We start from the raw sequence: 23,892 nt of genomic DNA on the forward strand, positions 1-23,892 counted from the left end.
TCCCTCTGCAGACTGCTTAGTTGATTTCTTTGTATTATTGTTTTCCATCATAACATTTGGTGTTCCTTTTTTAAAAAATTATTTATTTATTATACAGTTTTTTTTATCTGTGTATATGCTTGTACCCCAGGAGAAGGCATCAGACCTCATTATAGATGGTTGTGAGCCACCATGTGGTTGCTGGGAATTGAACTCAGGACCTCTGGAAGAACATGTAGTGCTCTTAACCTCTGAGCCATCTATCTCTCCAGCCCCCCACTTGGTGTTCCCTTGTCATTAATTGTTTCCTGGTTCCTCCCACTGGTCTGTGAATTCGGTGACTTAAGGCCCAGTCTGGATCACCATTGCACCTGCAAGGCAAATGTAATGTCTATGATTGTTACTGAGTAACAAGAACTTCTACTGGCCTCTGGGAAAACTGAAGAAAACAGCAGAAAAATACCAGCTTGTCAGGGAGCTTTGGGGGAGGCTAACATCCTGGGACCACACTATCTTTACTACTCCAGTCCCTTAGGTCCTGGGCGAAAGACTTCCACCACCAATCTGTCAGACACATCACTCAACTTGCAGACGAAGGCTCCGCCCCTTAGTCCTAGACTCCGCCTCCCCATCCTCGGCAGTCAGAGTTTGGACCTGGAGGCGACGCCCATGAAGAAGCCGCATGCGCACTGAGGGCCCCAAGGACTCTGTTTCCCTTCTCCCAATGGCGGGCGGCGGTCCCCTTCCCGGCAGCCTCCCTCGGGTAGAGAGCGCGTCATTTCCGGTGGGGAAGGCCCGCGGCCGCCGCCGCCATTTCGGGCGCTGCTGGGAGGCTGACACCGGAGCCGGTCCGCTGGGCGGCGGGCGCCAGGGCTGGAGGGGCGCGCGTGGCGGCGGCGGCCCAGCGTGAAGGCGCGGAGGCGGCCATGGCGGGCAACTTCGACTCGGAGGAGCGGAGTAGCTGGTACTGGGGCCGCTTGAGCCGGCAGGAGGCGGTGGCGCTATTGCAGGGCCAGCGGCACGGGGTGTTCCTGGTGCGGGACTCGAGCACCAGCCCCGGGGACTATGTGCTCAGCGTCTCGGAAAACTCGCGTGTCTCCCACTACATCATCAACAGCAGCGGCCCGCGCCCTCCAGTGCCCCCGTCGCCCGCTCAGCCTCCGCCGGGTGAGGGACAGACGACGGGCGGGAGGCCCCGGGCGGGGGTGAGGGCCGGGGAACTCTGGTCCGCTTCAGGAGGAGGGACGTGGGCAGACAGGGCAGGAGTGACCCTGGCGGGGGAGCTGCCTTCAGCCCAAGCCGGTTCCCACCGACAAGCGGGATTGTGGGGGAGGAGGAGCAGCTCACCGAGGCCTCTGGGTGTGCCTTGGGAGCCGGGGAAGGGGAACTGCTGCGGCCCCGGGGTGGGGCTGGGCGCCAGGGTCAGGCTCAAGGGCAGGGCAGGGCCAAGCAATTTGGGGACAAAGAGTTAGTGGGGATGTTGCGGGGACACCATCTGACCGAGGTGCCCAGAATGATCTGCTAATCCTACAAGTGGCTTTTAGGCTTGAAACGTTTCCTGCAGTGTTAGAGCCGGTTTTGGCCATACTCCCCTGGTGGCCTTCTGTAGGAAGTCACCATGTACTGGCTGGCTGGGAGGGATGGAGACACCCTCAGGAAGCCGGTCGGTTTTTTCCTTTCTTGGGCATTTTTCCAAAATCTTTTTACCGTGCTCTTCCCTTGTGGAATACGAAGGTAGTGAACTAAGTGACTTGGTAATAGAAACAAGCCTTCTATGACCAGTCCAGCGTAATTGAAGCCTAGCTGGCAAACTGTCCACGAGGTTTGAAGTGTTCAAAAGACTGCCTGCTGCAAGGAGAGTTTCTAGTTTCAAAGTGATTAGTAGGGGAAAGTTTTTTTTTTCCTTCAGAAAATAAGCCAGTGAGAGCAATTTTTGAAATGAATGTGGCGTCTTTCTCCTTGGGTTTAAACAGTGTCAGTCATGTACTTCTGGGTCTTTTTATGGCTCAGTAAGTTGATGTTGTGGTCAAAGTCTTCCAGGATACAAGAACAGACCTGCCTGGAAAGATAACGCCAAGAATTTTAGTTATCCCACGGGGTCTTGTCAAGGATGGATGAGTTGTAACGGCCTTGCCGGTTTTGTTGGAGTTGTCTGGCAATGTTAAGGAAATACACCCACTTAGTACTTGAGGTTTCTGAGATGCAGAGTGATTCTGAGATTACCTTTGTCAGTGTGTATTTGTAGTGCATCAGGCTTCTTGCTTTCTGGATGTTTGAAGTGAAAGCTCTTTCCTCCTAGATCTGAGCCAGTTTCGTGAATGAAGACTCCTTGGCTAACCTTAGCAGACCTGCCCTTTTTAGGATAGGACTAACTTAGGTTTACTCACTTTGGCCAGAAATGAGGTTCGATATAGATAGTTCTTTTTGTTAGCACACAAGTTAAGGGAAAAATTGAATACTGATGTCTTTTTAGTTTACACATTTAGGCTTAATATGTAAAATAAAATAGGAATATTAATGTAGCATATTTTCCCTAAACAAGATAAGTTCTGTTTTTGTGCCATCTGCAAGATATCTATTTTATGTTAAGTGCAGTACTAGGATGGCATGTTATCGTTGAAGTTCAGTTCCCAACCACATTTCATAGTTCATTCTTGTAATCCCAGCACCTAGGAGGCCGAAACAAGATGATTTTACAAGTTCCAGGCTATCCTGGAGAACTTAGTAAGACTCTGCCTTAAAATGAAAAGATAGGATAGGGGTGGGACTGGGAATATAGTCAGTGGTAGTTTATTTGCCTAGCAATAGGATAGCCCAGGTTTTATTTCCAATAGTGGGGTAGGAAATTTCAGTCCTCCCCTCCCTCTGTGTGTGTTTTGTTATAAAGCTTGGGAATAGCAGCAGGCAGGCTTGTTAGTTTGATATTTCTCTATACCTGGGCATTGTGGTTTTATATCTCAACAACTCCACCTTTTCAAAATAGATGGTTGGCCTAGGAGAGAAGATTGCCAGTTTGTGGTGAGGTGTGGAAAGTTGATTGGCATTGTGGCAGTTTGTTCTGTCATGTACCCCATTTTCTCTTTAGGGCAGTCAGTTCACTTGCTGTCTTTTACTTTATGAGGGTTATTTAATCTTTGGTTTTTTCCCCCATTAAGCTCTTTTTTTTTTTTTTTTGAAGCCACACAGGAATAACTTGAGTTTTAGACAGGCATATATAATATGAATAGCTGACACTTATTGACTGCTTATTGTATGCCAGATGCTTTGCTGAGGACTTTGTGTGCCTTACATAAGTTACTGTCAGTAACAATATAGTGAGGAAATATTGCAATTTCCATTTTTTTGGACAAAGAACTAGAAATCCAATAACTTGTAAGGTCACACATTTAGTATGTAACTAAACCAGAATTTCAGCTAGACAGTGTGACCTGAGAACTGACCTGGCCCCTTGTTATTCTTTGTTTATTTGCTTTGAGATCCCTGAAGTGCACATAGGAAACTCCATTCTTTGTTTCTTTTGTTTTGAGACAGAGTCTCACTGTGCAGCCCCATCTGGCCTGCAACCGTATATAAACCAGACTGACTTTGAAAAGTCCTCCTGCCTCTACCTCCCCGAGTTCTGGGATTAAAGGTGTTCACTAGTGCACCCAGCTCAAAATTTTAAATAAAATCAGAGCTAGAAGGATGGCTCACTAGGTAAAAGCACTCATCTTGCAAGCCTGAGGATCTGAGTTTGATCCTTGGGTCCCAGGGTAGAATAAGAGAACCAACTTGTGATGGTTGTCCTCTGACCTCCATAAGCCCTCATCAATGCATACATCATGCACTTGTGCACACATACACTGTAAGAGGCATGTGGGTAAGATGGGCCAGGGACTGGTGCCTTATCCCAATAACTGTTGGTTGGTTGGTTTGTTTGTTTGATCTGACATGGAACTTACCATGTAGACAATGCTAACTTCTAACTTAGGAAGCTCTTCCTGTTTCTACCTCACTGTTGTTGGGTTTATAGGCATGAGCCATTGGATCCAGCTTAACAACCCTACTTGAACTTTTACCGTAGATCTTTAGCTCCCACAGATGATCTCCTATATCCTGGGAACATCTTGACTCTGCCCCAGAGCCATAGGGGAAAGTTTGTTTAAGTTTACTGGTCATGTTCTGTAAGGTTAAGCTTCAAGGTGAGAGCTTGTTGGGAAGACTTGAAACAATTGATCCACTAGTTTTTCTGCTTGAAACAGTATAGACTGATAAGAGTCCTAAACTGAATGAAAAGCTGGGGGTGTACCTCAGTTGAAGGCCCCGATTTCAATATCTTGCATCACACAGATCAAACTTAGTGACACAGGCCTGTAATCTGAGCACTTGGGCGATGGAGGCAGAAAGCTCACAGTGCAAATCATCCCTGCCTATCTAGTGAATTGGAGGTCAAAAGCCAAACTTGAATAAAGTGTGCAATTTAAAAACAGAGTCTCGTGCTGGGCATGGGTGGCGCACGCCTTTAATCCCAGCACTCGGGAGGCAGAGGCAGGCGGATCTCTGTGAGTTCGAGGCCAGCCTGGTCTACAGAGCGAGTTCCAGGACAACCTCCAAAGCCACAGAGAAACCCTGTCTCGAAAAACCAAAGAAAAAAAAAAAACAGAGTCTCGTTATATAGATCAGTTTGGCCTCAAAACTCAACAGAGGGCCACTAGCCTCTGCCTGGGATTAAAGGTGTGGGCCACCACACTGGACATAAACATTCTTCTAGTGATAAGCTGAGGCTGGGTTTGAATTTATTTATCTGCCACTTCTTTTATTTGTTTAAATTTATTTTTATTTCATGTTCATTGGTGTTTTGCCTGCATGTATGTCTGTGAGGGTGTTGGATTCTCTGGAACTGGAGTTACAGACGATTGTGAGCTGCCACATGGGTTCTGGGAATTGAACCCCAGTCCTCTGCAAGAGCAGCCAGTGCTCTTAACCACTGAGTCATCTCTCCAGGCATGCCCCCCCCCCAACTTCTTGCTTTGGGTGGTTTTTTTTTTAATTTTTCATTGCTTCAGTTTCTTCATCTTTGAAAGTCAGAAAATAGCAATATCTCATAGGGTAGGCTATTGCAATGAGTAAATTGATTCAAATATATAAAATACTTGAATGTGGCAGACTTATTATTAAGTAAATACCCAGGTTATAAATATTAATCTTGTCTTTTTGTTTTTTTTTTTTTTTTTCGAGACAGAGTTTCTCTGTGTAACAGTCCTGGCTGTCCCTGTCCTGGAACTCCCTCTGTAGACCAGGCTGGCCTTAAACTCACTGAAATCCGCCTGCCTCTGTGTCCCAAGTGCTGGGATTAAAGGCACCACCACCACCACTGCCTGGCTATAAATATTAATCTTAAGAATATGACGATGTGAAGGGTGTGATGGCTTATGCCGTCCTGAGGAAAGGATGAAGCTGAATTTTCATATCGTTGAGAATCCATGGTATACTTTTTATACATTTTTTTTCTTTTGGGTGTATGTGCGTATGAGTGGTAAGGGGCACATAGAGGGATCAGAATAATTTGTGGGAGTCTGTTCTACCATGTGTGTTTGGGGGTCAAGTTAAGGTTGTCAGGCTTGGTGGCAAATACTTTTACCTACTGAGCTATCTTGCTGACCCCTCAGCCTTTTAGTATAATTTATTTTTTGTAAAATTTTACTGTTTTTGTGTGTGTGCATGATGTGTGTGGGGTGTATATGCTGAGGTATATGTGTGGGGATTAGCAGGAGTTGATTCTCTCCTTCCGTGGCTATATGGGCTCCAGGGATCAAACTCAGGTTGCCAGGAGAGCCCTACCAGTCCTGGAACTAGCTCTGTAGACCATGCTGACCTTGATCACAGAGATCTGCTTGCTTCTGCCTCCTGATCGCTGGGGTCAAAGGTGTGCGCCACCACCGCCAGGCTTTTTCCTTCTCCTCCTCTTTCTCCTCCTCCTCCTCCTTTTTATAAAGGCAGAGTTATTGTGTTAGCTTTTTGGAGAAGGGTTTCACTTTAGATTAGACTGGTCTCTCCATTTTGTCTCTCTCCCTCTGTGCCTGACACCAGCTGCTTTAGAAACTGTTAAATAGGTGTTTGACCCTGTTTAACAGAGAAACTGAGGCACAGAGAAGAAATTGGATAGTAATTGTAACAGCCAGTAAATGAGAAAGAATTTGATTCCATCAAACATGAATCTACAAAGTACTGTTTTTTAGTAGTTTTTTGTTTGTGTAGTCTATTCACTTGTTTGTTAATATTTGTATGTTTTTTGAAATGATCTCATATAGCCCAGACTGACCCAGAACCTCCACTATGTAGCCAAAAATGATATTGAACTCCTGATACTCCTGTTTCCACCTCCCAGATACTGGGGTTATAGATACACGTTATCATGCCACAGGCTTCCTTAGTCTTTAGATTTCCTTGTTAGGTAGAAGACAACAGCCTTTAATCCTATGTATTGGACCAGTAGTGGGTATTATTTATTTAAGCAACTTCTGTAAGTGCTATAGGCAGAGGAGGAGGAAGAAAGGATTGATAATGAAGGAAAGAGGAAGTGCTATGAGATTTTGGAAAGGTGTACTCTGGAGCAGCTTTTGGTTGCCAGAAGTAACCTGGCCAGTTTTAGCACAGAGCCCTGAGGTGTGATGAATTCTATAGGAAATGACATTGTAAAAACTAATGTGGCCTGAGGCCTGAAAAGGTTAAAAGTAATTGGCTTTGCAGATAGCAGAGAAGCACCTACCAAAAAAATTTCAACTGTTAGCTTATTTGTTTATTTATTTTATTATATCTGGTTGGCCTGGGACTCAATTCATACACCAGGATGCCTGGGATATTAGGACAGTCTTTCTGTTTCTGCCTCATAAGTTCTGTGATTATAGGTGCTTACTACCACACCTGGCTAATACTTATTTTTTATTTTTTATTTTTTATTTTTTTTGGTTTTTCGAGACAGGGTTTCTCTGTGGCTTTGGAGGCTGTCCTGGAACTCACTCTGTAGACCAGGCTAGCCTCGAACTCACAGAGATCCGCCTGCCTCTGCTGGGATTAAAGTGCTGGGATTAAAGGTGTGCGCCACCAACGCCCGGCTAATACTTATTTTTTTGATATGTTAATTTATAGCTGCACACTCAAGCTGGGCCTAGTGATGTAAGCCTATATATAATTCAAGCTCCTTGATAGGCTGAGGCAAGAGGATCACAAGTTGAGGACTTGTCGAGGCTACAGAATAAGTTCAAGGCTAATCTGGCCAATTTAGTAAAAACCTTTCTCAAAATGAAGCTTGCCTAGCATGTGTGAGGACCTAGGTTCAATCTCAATAGCCAAACTGCAAATTCAGAATCTCACCCAGGTTTATAGAGTGAGTGAGGTTTTCCAAGTCTCAGGCAGCTGTGAGCTCTGTAGTTGGTTTTGTCCTCTAGACTGACTGACTATATCTCCTTCCTTTCCCTCCCTTCTGTTTCCTGCCTTTGGCTGTTTGTGGTTAGAAGGAGGGAAAAGGAACTCAAATGCATAGCTGTGGTGAGGTCTGGGCTTATCTGTGACTTGTGTGCATTCTTTCCTTTTTCTTCCCTTCTGGAGTTTAAATCAATGAAGTTTGCCTGCCCCATATATCATACTGCCCAAGTAGTCAAACCAGGCAGTCCTTCATTATTGCAGTGCTAGCACCATGGAAAGTGTGCAGGTAAAGTATGTCAAAGACTTTGTTTGCTGCCTTGCTTGTATTTTGTTAGTTGGCTTGGCCAAGTTCAAAGAAAAAGGCCAGTCAGTCCAGTTTGTGCCATGTAGCATTAGCAGCATTAGAACAAGAAAAGAGTTAAACTTATCATGACTTTTTTTTTAGTGGTTTGTGTGTTTGCCGGTATGTATGTATATGTACCAGTTTTGTGCCTACTGCTCTTGGAGACCAGAAGAGGGTGTTGGATATCCCGAAGCTACAGTTGCAGTCTCTAAGAGCCTGACCCTCTGCAAGAGCAGCATGCATGCTTAACTGCTGCATCATCGTTCCAGCCCCCATCTCACTGCAGTTCTGGAGGAGCTTCTGAAGTGTGTTAACGCCTTTTGATGTTTTCATTGCACTCACCTTAGTGGTATTCTTGGTACCTCTAGCAGCCCCTAGCCTCACACAAGCACATTCCATTTGCCCTTAGTACTGTAATGGGGGGGGCATAGCAGTGGGTGCTGGGGAGTGGTTGCCTTCCTTCTTAACAGACGTGTTTTGGAAATGTTCCTGCCTTACAGAACTGCCCTTTCCTTGTATTTCACTATGTCTTAGGGCAGTTTATTGTTACTACTTTTGTTCTGTTGCTACTGCCGCTGGTTTTTATAGGAACACATTGCCCATTGCAATAAAGCCGTGTGGAAAGATGTCTTTCTAAGACACCCCACTTTGTTTCTTGCTTATCACACTGATTGTACCTTTGTCTTTTTGTAAGCTGCTTAAAGCTGGAAGTAGATTTTCATTTTACCCCTTTCCCTAATTTCAGAGAATGTTGATTAAGCCACACAGGGGCCAGAGACATGACTCAACAGTTAAGACTAGTTCCTGTTCTTCCAGAGGACCAGAGTTGTGTTCTTAGCAGCCACATCAGAGGGTTTACAACCACCTGTAACTCCAGGTGATCTGACCTCTTCTGGCCTTGGGGAAGCATCTATATATAGGTAGTTCTACAGCTCCAGTTCCAGGACAGGCTCCAAAGCTACAGAGAAACCCTGTCTCGAAAAAAAAAAAAAGTAGAATATGTGTGAGATGGCTCACTGGGTAACAGCACTTGCCAGGGAAGACCAGTGACCAGAAACCCATGTGACAAAGCTGGATACAGTAGCTCACACCTGTAGTCTTAGTGCTCTTAAGTGACATGGAAGGCAGAGATAGAAGAAGCCCCTGAGATTTCAGGAGCCAGATAGCACAAGGCACAGGAAAAATAAGAGAGACCTTGACTCAGTGAAGTGGAAAGAGAAGACCGACTTCTCTATACTGTAAAAATAAAACAAATAACTAGGTTAGGTTTGGCATGTGCCTACAATGCCAGTACTTGGGTGGCAGAAACAACCGAATCCCTGTTATTTTGAGGACAACCTGGTCTACAAACTGAGTTTCTGGCCAGCCAGGGCTACATAGTGAAGACCCTGTATGAAAACATAGTTGTTTTTTTTTTTTTTTCCGAGACAGGGTTTCTCTGTGGCTTTGGAGGCTGTCCTGGAAGTAGCTCTTGTAGACCAGGCTGGTCTGTTTTGAACTCAGAGATCTGCCTGCCTCTGCCTCCCGAGTGCTGGGATTAAAGGTGTGTGCCACCACCACCTGGCTGAAAACAGTATTTTAAAAATATATGTACAGTCAGACATGGTAGCTCATGCTTCTAATGTCAGCACTCAAGAAAAGGAGGCAGAAGATTCCATGTGAGTTTAAGGCCAGCCTGGACTACATGGTGACTCAAACACAAAGGAGTATATGCTCCCCAGCACCACCAAGATCTCTTTAAAGAATAAGTGACACTTTCTGAATGCTCCTTATTGTCAACCATGACTTCAGTGGGGCAACAAGTAAAAGCCATTTTGCAGGTGTGCCTTGGTCTGTGATTGGCTAAACATTAGCAAGTGAGTTTTCTGCCTTCTGTGATCTAGGACCTTTTTCTTAGCAGCATGCTTTGCTGTGTCAGCATATTTCCCTGCTCACACTTTGACAGTTGCTGTCTTCACCTGGAAAAATCATCTTGAATTAAATTGGTGAGGACAGACTAGAAAGGAACAGTTTTTTGTGAAGAGAAACTGTAAGGTAGCATTGCTGTACAGTTATAACCAAACTAGTCTCACGCCAAATACTGTGGTGCATGCTTAAAATCCAGCAGTTTGGAGCCGGGCGTTGGTGGCTCATACCTTTAATCCCAGCACTCGGGAGGCAGAGGCAGGCGGATCTCTGTGAGTTCGAGACCAGCCTGGTCTACAGAGTGAGTTCCAGGACAGCCTCCAAAATACAGAGAAACCCTGTCTCGGGAAAAAACAAAACAAAACAAAAAAACCCACTATTCGGAGGCCAAGACAGGAATATCATAGACTGAAACCTACTCTGGACTTTATCACAAACCCTTTTTCAGAAAATAGCCATTGGGTGGTGGGATAGCCCAGTGGGCTAAGTATGTGTCCCACAAGTCTAGAAACCTGAGTTTGACCCTTGGAGCCCACAAAGCTGGAAGGCAAGAACTGAACAACTCTGCAAAGTTGTCTCCTAATTACATGCATACATCATGCACATACACAATGCTTTTTTTTTTTTTTTTGCATTGGTGGCTCACGCCTTTAATCCCAGCACTAGGGAGGCAGAGGCCGGCGATTCTCCGAGTTCAGACCAGCCTGGTCTACAAGAGCTAGTTCCAGGACAGCCTCCAAAGCCACAGAGAAACCCTGTCTCAAAAAGCCAAAACAAAAAACAAAAAAACCCAGCCAGCAGTGGTGGCTCAGGTTTGTAATCCTTCAGCTCTGGAGCCTGGGCAGGTATGTTGCCAGGGATTTGAAGCCAGTTTGAGCTGTATAGTGATAGAATCCAGACCATAGTGAGAACCTGTCTAAATTTGTTTTTTCAAAAGTTTTATTATTTGCATGTGGGTGTTGACTGCATTAAGTTTGTGTATCACCAGTGCTTGGAGCCCTCAGAGGCCTGAAGAGGGTGTCATACCCCCTGGGACTAGAGTTACAAATGGTTGTGATCCACCAAGTTGATGCTGGGGATTGAAACCAGGTCCTTTGTAACAGCCAGTGTTTTTAACTGCTGAGCTATCTCTCCAGCCCCCTTTCACATTTTAAAAATACTTTTTCTTTGCTTATATGTGTATGTGGGCGGGTACACGTGTTACTGTGCATGTGTAGCATCCAGAGAGCAACTGGTATAGATTAACTCAGATTGTTAGGCTTGGTAGCAAGAGTCTTTATATGCTGTGTCATATTGCTGGCTCCTGTTTATTCAGTCATTCATTTTGATTTTCGGGGCAGGGTTTCTCTGTGATGCCCTGACTGTCCTGGAACTTACTCAGCAGACCATGCTGGCCTCAAACTCACAGAGATCCACCTACATTTGGTTCTTGAATGCTGGGATTAAAGATGTGTGCCACTACCACCCAGCATCAATTTTTTAAAATAAGAATTTTTTAAAAAGCTTCTAAAAATGATCTCTGTAAGCCTATCCTTAGAACAGTTGAGTTTATGTTGCAGTTTTCCTGGAATGTTTACGTAGATGGACTATGGATACCCTCTAAACTGCATCCCCAGGCTCTGTTTCATGTGGGCTGATGCATCTTCATTCACTATTCTTGAATGGTAGACTCAGTAGAAATATGCTCTGTGTTTATGGCACATGAATTGGCGTTGAGAATTTTTGTGTGTGTGTGTTTTTGGTTTTTTGGAAACAGGGTTTCTCTATGTAGCCCTGGCTGTTCAGGAACTTGTTTTGTAGATCAGGCTGGCCTTAGAACTCAGATATTTGTCTGCCTCTGTCTCTCAATGCTGGAATTAAAGATTTATACCACCACCATCTGACTATGGTATAGTGAATTTTAAGTGTCCCTACTAGGTCCTTTCTCTTGGATCCTTGATTAAGTACATAATGATGGAGGGCTGTATCCCAGGCTATGCTCTCCCATCCTATAAAGCTGAGGTTGACATTGAATGTCTGATCTTTCAGCCTATACTTTTTGGAGTATTAGAACTATGGACACTAGCCGGGCGGTGGTGGCACATGCCTTTAATCCCAGCACTCGGGAGGCAGAGGCAGGCAGATCACTGTGAGTTCGAGGTCAGCCTGGTCTACAGAGCGAGTTCCAGGACAACCTCCAAAACAATACAGAGAAACCCTGTCTTGAAAAACCAAAAAAAAAAAAAAAAAGAACTATGGACACTGTATCCAGTTTATGTGGTACTGGGTATCAAAATCAGGGCTTCATGCATTCTAGACATGTACTCTCCCAACAAAGCCATCTCCTTAGTCCCAGTTCTCATGTTTTTGAAATAGGATCTCATGTACTAGACTGCCCTTAAGCTCATACATCTTAGGATGGCTTTGGAACTCCTGATTTTCCTGCCTCCAAAGAATAGGTTTGGGGGTGGGGTTGTGAGATGGTTTTTCTAGTACCTAGCTGTACTAGAGCTCACTCTGTAGACCAGGATGACATTGTACTCATAGAGATCCGTTTGCCTCTGCCTCCCAAGTGCTGGAATTAAATAAAGGCATGTGCCACCACTGTCTGGCCAAAGAATTGATCTTTAACCAATTAGCTTAGGAGAGGGAGAGAGAGATAGCTCAGGGGTTAAGAGCACTTAGTGCTCTTGCAAAGGACTAGGGTTTGGTTCTCAGCACTACATACATGATGACTCACAATCACCTCTAACTCTAGTTCCAGGGTATCTAATACCTCTTCTGACCTTTGTACACAAATAGAACATACACATAAATATTTTTTTTAGGATAGTCTTGGGCTAGAGATTGAGAGCACATACTTCTCTTAAAGAGGACCCTAGTTCAGCTTCCAGCATTCATACCAGGCAGTTAACAATTGCCTGTAACTCCAGCTGCAGGGTATCCAAATCCCTCGCTTGTACTCCCTGCATGTGCACACACCTCCACACAGACAAACATGCATATAATTATCTTTGGCCTCAGGAGATAACTCTGAATAGGAGCATTTGCTGCTCTTGCAGAGGACTTGGGTTCAGTTCTTTACACCCACGTGGGATCACATAAAGCCACGTGTAATTCACATTCCAGGGAATCTGATGCATCTTTGGAATTGTACATTGTAATGATGGTAATGTATAGCTTACAGTAGCTGCCAAGTTTCTCTCATCTCTTGTTCAAACAGTTGCACAGACCTATTAAAAAGGAGAGCTTGAGGCCAGGCCACATGCCTTTAATCCCAGCAGTTGAAAGACAGAGACAGGTGGATCTCTGATCTTTGTGAGCCTGGTCTACAAAGTGGGTTCCAGAACAACCAGAGCTGTTTCACAGAGAAACACTGTCTCAAGTTTCCCCAGCCCCAAAAAAGGAGAGCTTGCTGTACTTCCTGAGGCTGTAGAGTACATTTGGTTATTTATGGGGTAGCAGCAGAACCCTGTGTGAGATTGATCAAAAGGTGTGTGAGCTGTACTGTCTGCAAACCAAGGGGCCTGGTCTGTCAGGGCTGCCTTTTTTCTTCCCCTCCCCATAGTGATGGCGTCTTTCTTTCCAGAGGATGCTAATTTATTTTCTAAATGTATAGGTGTTTTGTCTGCATGGATGGTGCATCGTATGGGTGCTGAGTGTTCAAGGAGTCAAGAAAATGGGCATTAGATCCTTGGACTGGAGTTAGAGTTGGTGCTGAGAGTGGAACCTAGGTCCTCTGGAAGAGGACACTCAATTTTAAAGGGTGATGCCCATTTGATCTGTGAAGAAAAGAGTTTGGTTTTAGTTTTTCTTTTGTTAGGATCCTTTCTTTGCTGACCAAATATTGACCACATACGTATGAAAAACACATAAATCTGTTTCATGGGCAGTATAGTATACCTTCAAATGACACTCTGCTCTGTCTTTTCCAGGAGTGAGTCCCTCCCGGCTCCGAATAGGAGATCAAGAATTTGATTCATTGCCTGCTTTACTGGAATTCTACAAAATACACTATTTGGACACTACAACATTGATAGAACCAGTTTCCAGATCCAGGCAGGGTAGTGGAGTGATTCTCAGGCAGGAGGAGGCAGAGTATGTGCGAGCTCTTTTTGACTTTAATGGGAATGATGAAGAAGATCTTCCCTTTAAGAAAGGAGACATCCTGAGAATCCGGGATAAGCCTGAAGAGCAGTGGTGGAATGCAGAGGACATCGAAGGAAAGAGGGGGATGATTCCAGTCCCTTACGTGGAGAAGTATAGACCTGCCTCCGCCTCAGTGTCGGCTCTGATTGGAGGTAACCAGGAGGGTTCCCACCCACAGCCACTGGGTGGGCCGGAGCCTGGGCCCTATGCCCAACCCAGCGTCAACACTCCGCTCCCTAACCTCCAGAATGGGCCCATTTATGCCAGGGTTATCCAGAAGCGAGTCCCTAATGCCTACGACAAGACAGCCTTGGCTTTGGAGGTACATAATGTGCAAAATGTAGAAAGACGAGATCTGCTACAGGGTCTCCCTTTCATACCTCTTACAGCTTTGTAGGAATGCTGATGCAGCACCAGCTTTGTGATGTTGTAGATGTCAAACCATTAAATATTGATCTTGGCATTTTATGTGGGTTTCTCTCTTTTAGAGAAAACCTATTTTGCAATGAGTAAATTTAAAACTGTGTAACTGAATGTTCTGATTGATCTACTAAACCTGTTTTCACTAATAACCACCTGAATTCATAGGAATTAACATGAAGTAACTTTTCTCATCTATATCCTAACTTTGTTGCTTTCTGTTTGTCATTGTCTAAAACAAGATGGGTTCACAGAGATTAGAATGTAATAAGTGGTATGTAGCAATATACTTAAGTGGGATTTTTCCATAATTTTTTTTCTTCTGTTTTGGAGACCAGGTGTCTATGTAGCCCTGGCTGGAATTCACTTTGTAAATCAGGCTGGTTTGTAACACACAAAGAATTACCTGCTTCTGCTTCCTGAGTACTGGGATTAAAAATGTGTGACACCACACCAAGTCAAAAACTCCTTTTATTTTAGTGGATAGCCTTATTAATTATGTTTGACATGAATCAGGAAAGGCTGAATGCTAGCCTTGTCCAGGCCCTGGGTTTTGTCCCTAGTGTCTGTCTGTCTGTCTCTCTCATACACAAACAGACACACACACACACACACACACACAAGAGGGAGAGGAAACAACAGTGGTGTGCAGATGTGAATTGAGCCATAACTAAGAGTGTGAGTTACAGAAAACAGATTTACTTGTCTGTGTTGCTTAGTGTGTTGTTGGACAGGAGAAGCCAGTTTTTTTTTTTTTTTTAATTTATTTGTGCATTGGTGTGAAGGTATCAGATCCACTAGAACTGGAGTTACAGACAGTTGTAAGCTGCCATGTGGGTGCTGAGAATTGAACCTGGGTCCTCTGGAAGAGCAGCCAGTGCTCCTAACCACTAAGTCATCTTTCTAGCCCCAAAGCCAGTTCTTTGTAAGGGTTATTTTTTGTTTGTTTGTTTTGTTTTTAGAGACAGGGTTTCTTTGTGTAGCTTTGTAGACCAAGACCAGGCTGGCCTCAAACTCAAAGATATCTACCTGCCTCTGCCACCATCGCCTGACTTTGTAGGGGTTTTTTTTACCTCTAGTCATTCATCGAAGCCTTTCTTATGACCTGCCATTCACTGCATTTATTCCTTTGTTCCTCTTCAGCACTCAAGTTTTCTTCTTACCCGTTTCAATACAGAGGTAGCCTGCTGTCCCATCTTTCAGATTGACTTGAGTATAAATAGGTAGCCAGCTCCCATAAGCATGGCCTGAGGTTATGTGAACACAGTAGCAGGGAGGGGGTAAAGTACTCTTGTGATTCGGCTCTTCTGTTTCCTTTGGGTTGTGTTCCTATAGTTAGGGATAGGAGCTGTCTTTAAGTGAAAATCCATTGAATGAGCAAAAATTTATTTTAACCAGAGTCTGATGTTAATGCATTTGAATTTTTTTCATTTATTTTTATTTGCCAGGCGTAGCGACTCATGCTTTTAATCTTAGCACTTGGGAGGCAGAAGCAGGAGGATCTCTATGAGTTGGAGACCAGCCTGGTCTACAAAACAAGTTCTAAGAAAGCCAGGGCTACACAGACAGAACCCCTGTCTCAAAATAGCAAAATAAAACAAAATTATTTTTATTTTATTTGTATGGGTGTTTTGTCTGCATCTGTCTGTCTATATACCACATGCCCACAGTGGCTAGAAGAGTACATTGGATGTCCTAGAACTGGAGGTTAAGACTGCCTTGTGAGTGCTGGCACTGGAACTCTGGTCCTTTGAGAGAGTAGATGGTGCTCTTAACCACTGAGTCATCTTACCAGCCCCAAAATTTTCATTTCTGATCTAGTGGGTGTGTAAATTAAGTTAATGGAGTTTGCCAGGTTTGACTGAAAATGGTATTACGTACATTTATTTATTTATTTATTTTAGAGGCAGGGTCTCACTATGTGGCTCTGTCTGTCCTGAGCTCACTAGCTCACTAGGCTGGTCTTGATCTTATAGAAAGGATGCTGGTAGTAAAGTCATGTGCCACCATGCCCAGTTTTTTAGTGTTTTGTTTTGTTGAGATGAGGATTCATTCTAGCCCAGTCTGGCCTGGAGCTCACTATGTAGCCCACTCTGGCCTCTAATGTATGACAGTTCTGCAGAAGCTCCCAATTGTTAGGATTATAGGCATGAGCCATCACACCCCTTTTGGAAATTTGTATTTTTTTGAGATTATATCCTAACTTTAAAGTATTGTGTCTTGGCTTTGAGAAATGGAATGTGTGTTGTCTAGGCTCCACTGCTTGGAAGATAAAGCAGGTTTTTAAGCTCACATCTAACATGGTTTGTGAGTTCTTAACATTGATTGCAGATCTTATCCATGGACTGAAGTATGAAAACAGCATTCATGGAACAGGTCACTGCATACCCAGAAAAGGATAGTTATTGTATCAAAATCACTTCCGTTTTAAGATTTATTTATTTTATTTTGCCTGTGTATTTTGCCTGCATGTATGTGAGGCCAGAACTGGACTTATGGATAGTTGTGAGCTATCATGTGGGTGCTGAGAACTGAGTCTGGACCCTCTGTAAGAACAGCACATGCCCATAGCTGCTGAACCATCTCTCCAGCCCAATGAAAGATTATTTTTAAGGATGTTTCTGTTAGTGGCTTCAATGCTTAAAAATGGTTGAACTTCTTCCTCTGCTTTGAAATATTATACAAATCTTGGGGGATAAAGATTTGAGTTGATAAAGATTTGAGTTGAAATTGGTATGATCATGTTTTTTAGTTTGTGTTGAGTTACATATGTTAATTACTAAAAAAAGGGCCTCTTTCAAAATAAAACATACCTTAAGATGGTTTTAAAACACCTTTGCACTCGGGAGGCAGAGGCAGGAGGATCTCTGTGAGTTCGAGACCAGCCTGGTCTACAGAGCAAGTTCCAGGACAGCCTCCAAAGCCACAGAGAAACCCTGTCTCAAAAAACCAAAAAAAAAAAAAACCAACAACAACAAAAAAAACACCTTTGCTGCTTGCTTGAAAAAATAGCTTAGGCTGCACATGTTCGCACATGCCTTTAGTCCCAGAACTTGGATCTCTGTGAGTTCAAGGCCAGTCTGGTCTATAGTGAGTTCGAGGACAGAACTACAAAGTTTTTGTCTCAAAAACAAAATCAATTGGTACATGAGAATTCTTTAATGGGAAGGAGCCTTAACCCTCCTTTGCTATAAAGAAAAACTTACAGGAAAACAGGTTAACTCAAATGTGATGGTAAATCTCAGCATGATGGAGGTGAAGGTAAGAGGATTTCAAGTTTAAGGCCAGCCTGGGCTATAAAATCAGACCCTGTACCTGATTCCACTTTGATACACCTCCTGACTAGGAAATTGCTTTTGTTTAGCTTTTCCTTGTGAGGGCAGGGATTTGTTTGTTTTTTGAGACAGGGTCTCACTGTATAGCCCTAGCCTGGAATTTACTATGTAGACCAATTGGTTTTACACTCTTAGAGATCTGTCTATCTCTGCCTCCCAAATTCTGGGATTAAAGGTGTATGCCACTGTGCCCAGCTCCCAGCTTTGTTTTCCATGGTACTAGAGACAAAATCAAGGCTTTGCATGCTAGGAAAGTTATCTATTGATGAACTGTATCCATAGCCTTTTCTTTTTGGGGCAGGAACTCACACTTATAGCCCAAGCTCATCTCAAACTCAAGGTATTCATTCTGCCTCAGTCTTCCAAGGGCTGGGATTACAGGTGTGAGACACTATGCCGGTTCTTAGCCCCTTTTGATTATTTATTTAGACATCATCTATGTAGCCTTGGCATGGAACTCACTATGAAGACCAGGCTTGCCTCAAACTCAGATATAGCCATCTCCTGAGTACTGAGATTAAAGATGTACACCACTTAACCTCTCCTTCCATGTTTACTTGACTTAGGGGAACTGAACTCAAGTCTTAATTAAGGTTTGAAACAAGTTCTCTTCTGGACTTGTTAGCTCACTAGTAGCTTTATTGGACACACCAGGCTCCAGGTTGTTGATAACTACCTTCTGACTACAGTAGCAGAGTGGAGTGCTTATGAATAGGGACCATGTAGAGGTCAAACCCCTGCAGAAGGATACAGAGAGAACCTACTCCACAGAGCTGTCCTCTAATCTCTGAAGCTGTCACAAAGACACACACAATGACAAATAACTATCTACAAAACAGCAAGCTGGATTTAGAAGCAGTAATTGGTTGACTCCTGACTTAGATTGCTATAATTTCCTTAACTTTCTCCCCAGACAAATCTTAAAATATTTTTTTTCCTTTGTTAAAACTGTTTGGATGGGCTGGGGAGATGCCTTACTTCATTTACCACATAGGACTTGAGTTTGGATCCCTGGAACCTACGTAGAGAGTGAGGAGCACCATCATGGATCTTTAATTCCAACACCTAGATGAGGCAGACACGGGATCCCTGGAGTTACTGGACAGCTAGGCTATGCCATATTTGTGAGCTTGGGTTCACTGAGAAATACTGTCTCAAAATATATATATTGTGGGGCTGGTGAAATGATTCTGCAGGTAAGGACGCTTGCCATCAAAGCCTGAGATCTGAGTTCCATTCTGAAAGCTCATGCTACGAAAAGAGAGATGACTCTACAAGTTGTCTCTGACCTCCATGTGTGTGCTGTGGTATAAATACACACACACACACACACACACACACACACACACACACACACACACACAGAGACAGAGACAGAGAGCAAATGCAAAGAACTAACTTGAAAGTATGCATCATGAAAAATAACAGGAAAAGACCTGTTGTGAACTCTGGGCTCCCAGGCACACAGGAGGCCACTGATTCTCTTCACTTGTTTCTTTCTCCCTGACTTTCTGTCCCTGTGCTGTCGTACACATCCTGGTTAGTGCTCACTGGAATCGTGCAGGTCTGGATCAGAGGAAAACTGGTGGTCTCTCCTTTCAGGAAATAGGGACAAAACCTAGAAAAGCAGTCACCTGGAGTGTACCCACAAAGAAGCTCACATAGTTCCCCGATAGACTACTATTTAGTGTATTTGAGAATTTAATGCCATTTGGGCTCCAGTTTCTTTTTCATATTGCTAAAACTTCCTGGTGAGGCTAGCTGGGCATTCTTTTGTTCCTGGACCATTCTAGGTTTGCTTATGTCTTCACTAGGATCACAGCTGACTTTTGACTTTATAGAGCCACGAAACAAACCAGTTCATTAAGTTTCCTGGGAACCAATAGCCGTATTTAGTCCCCTTCATAGATGACCCGCTGCTTCATCCTTAGGCTTGCTCTTGAGGATGTTACAGGATTGGTCAGGAGGATGAGGACGACATGGAGAGATAATAGTGGAGCCTCTTCCTTTACCCTCTCCCCAAGAGTAAAGGGAAAAAGAAAAAGAAGCTGAGCTGACCCCAAAAGTCAGTGCTTGTGAAGCTAAGAAGGGTTACTGAGTTCAAGCCCAGTTTAGAATAATGCATAGCTAGTAGTACCAGGCCAGCTAAATCCTGTCTCAGGAATAAAAACAGTCATCAGAACTTGTGGTTGTACACACTTGTTATCCTGGTCTTAGGTAGATGCAAGAGGATCAGAAATTAAAGGTATCTTCAACTTAAGAGTTCTTGAGAGTCTTGATAAGACATGTTAAGGTCTTTTTTTCTTTATTTCTTGTTTTGTCTTTGTGGTTAGTATTGAAAATAGAGATTCACTGTAACCCAGGTTAGCTTTGTGTCTTCCTGGTTCAGCCTCCAGCATTCTAAGATTAATATGTGTTGTATCACCGGGCGTTGGTGGCACAGGCCTTTAATCCCAGCACTCATGAGGCAGAGGCAGGCGGATCTCTGTGAGTTCAAGACCAGCCTGGTCTACAAGAGCTAGTTCCATTCCAGGACAGCCTCCAAAGCCACAGAGAAACCCTGTGTCGAAAAACAAAAACAAACAAACAAAAAAATGTGTTGTACCTTGTACCCCAACTTTTTTGGTTTTCTATTAATATTCACTTAAAACTTGAAATAATGGGCAGAGAGATGACTCAGCAGCTAAGAGCACTGGTTTCTCTTCTAGAGGGCCTGGGTTCAATTCCCAGCACCCATATGACTGCTCACAACTGTCTGTAACTCTTGTCCCTCACACAGACATACATTCATGCAAAACACCACTGCACATGAAATAAAAATAAATTTAAAAAAACTATTTGAAATGGCTGGCAGTGGTGACATACATCTTTAATTCCAGCACTCTAGGAGGTAGAGGCAGGCGGATCTCAGTGAGTTTGAGGCCTGCCTGGTTTACAAAGTGAGTTCTGGGACAGTCAGGGCTGTTATACAGAGAAACCCTGTCTCAGAGAGAGGGAGAGAGACACTTGTAGCATTTCTGGGGCAGATACTGGTCTCCTGGCTTTGTGGCACTTCCCCAGCACTTGGGAGGAACAGAGACAGGAGGATTTCTAAGAGTTGGAGGCCAGCTTTGTTTAATAAGTTCAAGTCAGCCAGGACTACTATCTCAAATAAACAGACAAAAATAAAATAGCGCTGTCATCACAGAACTCAAATCATTAGCTGTGTGAATATCAATGATTGCCCTAATCCTCCACTTTGTCTATAAAATTAAAATGTTCTTTATTATGAAGGGTTAGTCTGAGAATTAGAAATTAACATCTATACACCCAAAAGACATTTACATACATGAACAATATAAAACCCAAGTGACCAAAAAGTAGTCATTATCTGAATGTTCAGGGTCTTTTTGTTGTGTTTTATTTTGTTGTTGTTGTTGTTGTTGCTGCATTTTCTCTTTTGAGACAGGACTCATGTGGTCTGGCACACATGCCTCACATTTCCCATGTAGCTGGGGATAACTTTAAACTTGTCATCTTCCTACTTCTGTGTCCCAAGAGCTAGGATTACAACATGCACCGCCATGCTGTTTGTTTAATGTTTTAGTTTATAAAACTGACCTTGTCTTAACTTCATGGCAAGGCAGAAGTATATTTTGTTAAAACTTTATATTTGATTTTATAAAGGACATTGTATAAATGGAAGGAGTTATAGTTGGCTGGTAATATGGGTTTTGTTTCCTTTGTCCCCAATTGGGTAATAAACACATGCCATTTTAAGGAGTGGCAAGTCAGTTAGATATGAGAGGTGGCATTTTGGCCTATACCTTCTCTAGGTAAAGATTTGGTCTTGTCTGAAAAACAATAGGAATATTTCATTTTCTGAATCCAAATGCAATGTGCTTGCTATGGTTGCCTTTGCTGTGCAAGCAGTGGCAGCCACAATATTGTCCTAGGATAGGGGTTGGGCCATGCTACCACATATGCCAGGAAGAGCTAGCATTATCCCCTAAGTCAGACCTTGTGGGGAGTGGTGGGGGTGTTGCTGAGAATAGTAGACCAGAGAAAAGGGATAATAGCTCATCTAGATATGCTGAGGTTCACAGGAAGTATCATTTTTTAGGGTCATTTTTGCTTCCTGTATTCTCTGTCTTTTTCCACTGCTAACAACACTCCTTCCTTTTGCTTGCATTAACCACAAGTAACCAGTCTGGTGGATGGGGCTGGGGAGGTAGTGAGTAGCCATTTATTTCTATAACATAAGCCCTAGGGCAATCACATGGGCAGGGTATGCCTAACAGAGAATGGAGATTTTCAGCTTACCTTCTTAACTGGAAATAAAGTGTTCTCCTTATTCTCGTCCTGCAGGTCGGTGAGCTGGTAAAGGTTACGAAGATTAATGTGAGTGGTCAGTGGGAAGGGGAGTGTAATGGCAAACGAGGTCACTTCCCATTCACACATGTCCGTCTGCTGGATCAACAGAATCCTGATGAGGACTTCAGCTGAGTATAGCTCAACAGTTTGCTGACAGATGGAACAATCTGTTTCCCCCAGTTGCCATCTATACAATTTTCTTACAGGTGTCAAAGCAGTCTAGTTTATATAAGCGTTCTGTTACCTGTGATCTTTTTTAAGACTGAATCACTCCATTCTTACTCGTATTTACCATATTCAGGGTACGAAACTGGAGGGCTTGTGTGGTTAACTTCTGAATTGGCAGTTTTAGGTGGTAGTGGCCATGCCTGTATGAGAGGAGGTAAATACCTTGCCTCCTTTCTCTTGGGCAGGATAGATCAACCTGTGGAAAACTGACGGTCAGGAAAAGAATGTTACACACTGCTTACCCTGATTTCTTCAGTGGTTCTGTTTTCATTCTGACACCATACTATCAAATGGCAACAGACTGTTCCTCCCACTCCCATGACGTAATCATGCACTGTGTGAATATTACCCAGTGGGATTGCATTTGCATTAATGGACCATGACCGTTGTATGACTCATTCTGACATTTCAAACCCTGAGGATTCCGAGAACACTACTAGAGGCATTTGTCTTCCTTTCCAGTCAATGCTTCATACTTTTCTTGGGTTCTTTCCTTGTTACTCTCTTCCCCTGTACCTATAAAGTGACCTGATTCTTAGGATAGTGACTATCTTCATTCCAGATGAGAAGCAGGATGTGCAGAGCACTTTATTCAGTGCATAGCTTTAAGCCAGTATTGGATTCACTCAGTGGATACACTCCCAGCTCTCTGCCTTCCCCCAAGGGGGCATCATAGGTTCACACTGCTACCACAGCTAAGAGACTCCTTGCTAGTGGGACAGATCCGGCCGGGCCATTTCTCCTGATTGCTAGTATCCTAGTGGAATTCTACTTGGAGTGGAAGGACCAATCACTTACTGTATCCTGTAGAAGTTATTGGGCCAAACTCTGCCCTCTGCATCATGTGCAAGTTTTATAAAAGAATTCTATGCATTTGGGGTAGGATTAGTTCTTTGAAAAACTGTGCCAGTCCTGAGTTACTTATATATCACTTTACATGGCCAAAATAGTTCTTGAAGTATATTACTTTATAAGTACATTACTTCATTTGGGTTTTCCTTTGTCCAGATTTAGTTTATAAACCCTTTTAAGTGTAGATTGGTTTATGTGGGGTCAGATGCTCCAAAGAATAGGCCTGTGAGACTACAAATGATTTACGGTTTTTTTAGACTATAATATGAGACTTTTGGGTGATAAAAGGCACTTGCTGGTCTCTGGTGTGGTATAACCAATAGAAACACCTTATACTTTGCTTTGAACCTTGTTTTAGAAAAATAATGTACCTTCTTAGTTGTACTGTATAGATTAATTTGATGAATTTGCATTCTTTGAACATATATCAAATCAAGGTATTGCAGTGGCTAACACATTGCTTAGCACATGTGTGTGGAAATTTTGTATGAAAGAATAAGCAGAGTGCAGAAACTTGTTACAGTCCCAGGACACCAGTTGGCATAGGATTGTATACATTACCACAGGCAAACTAATGAGTTGATGCTAATTTAATACATTTGTACCTCACTCTAAGGTAAATGCTTGATAAAGATGTTAATGCTTAACTTTGGAGATGTTGACCAGTGCTAAACACATAGTAGGTGCTCAGTGATGTTGAGTGGACAGATTGCAGTGTGTGACATGTTTCATCTGACTACTAGGTTGTTTTCAGTTAGTATAGATACTGTAAATCCAAATGCACATTAAATCTTGTTTTCCTATGCCAGGTGTGGTAGCACACACCTTTAGTCCCAGCACATGGGAGGCAGAGGCAGGTGGGTCTCTTGTATTTGAGGCCAGCCTAGTCTACAGAGCTACTTCCAGGACAGCCAGAGTTCCAAAGTAAGACCTTGTCTCCAAAAC

General features: G+C 43.4%; 1 protein-coding gene across 2 annotated transcripts; it reads left to right on the top strand.

The window, feature by feature from the left end:
- Nucleotides 1-761: 761 nt before the first annotated feature.
- On the top strand, nucleotides 762-23,620 carry Crk (CRK proto-oncogene, adaptor protein). Of its 2 annotated transcripts, none has more exons than XM_005067392.4 (3): nucleotides 762-1,146; nucleotides 13,546-14,081; nucleotides 21,862-23,620. In XM_005067392.4, the coding sequence occupies exons 1-3, from the start codon at nucleotides 906-908 to the stop codon at nucleotides 21,997-21,999; spliced, it is 915 nt and encodes a 304-aa protein (XP_005067449.1). In that variant the 5' UTR covers nucleotides 762-905; the 3' UTR covers nucleotides 22,000-23,620. The 2 variants fall into 2 exon arrangements, with proteins under 2 accessions (XP_005067449.1, XP_005067450.1); XM_005067393.4 differs by having other exon boundaries at nucleotides 13,546-13,911; nucleotides 21,862-22,081.
- Nucleotides 23,621-23,892: the final 272 nt, after the last annotated feature.

Source organism: Mesocricetus auratus, unplaced genomic scaffold (assembly GCF_017639785.1).
Source record: "Mesocricetus auratus isolate SY011 unplaced genomic scaffold, BCM_Maur_2.0 Super-Scaffold_100007, whole genome shotgun sequence".
Classification (NCBI taxonomy): domain Eukaryota; kingdom Metazoa; phylum Chordata; class Mammalia; order Rodentia; family Cricetidae; genus Mesocricetus; species Mesocricetus auratus.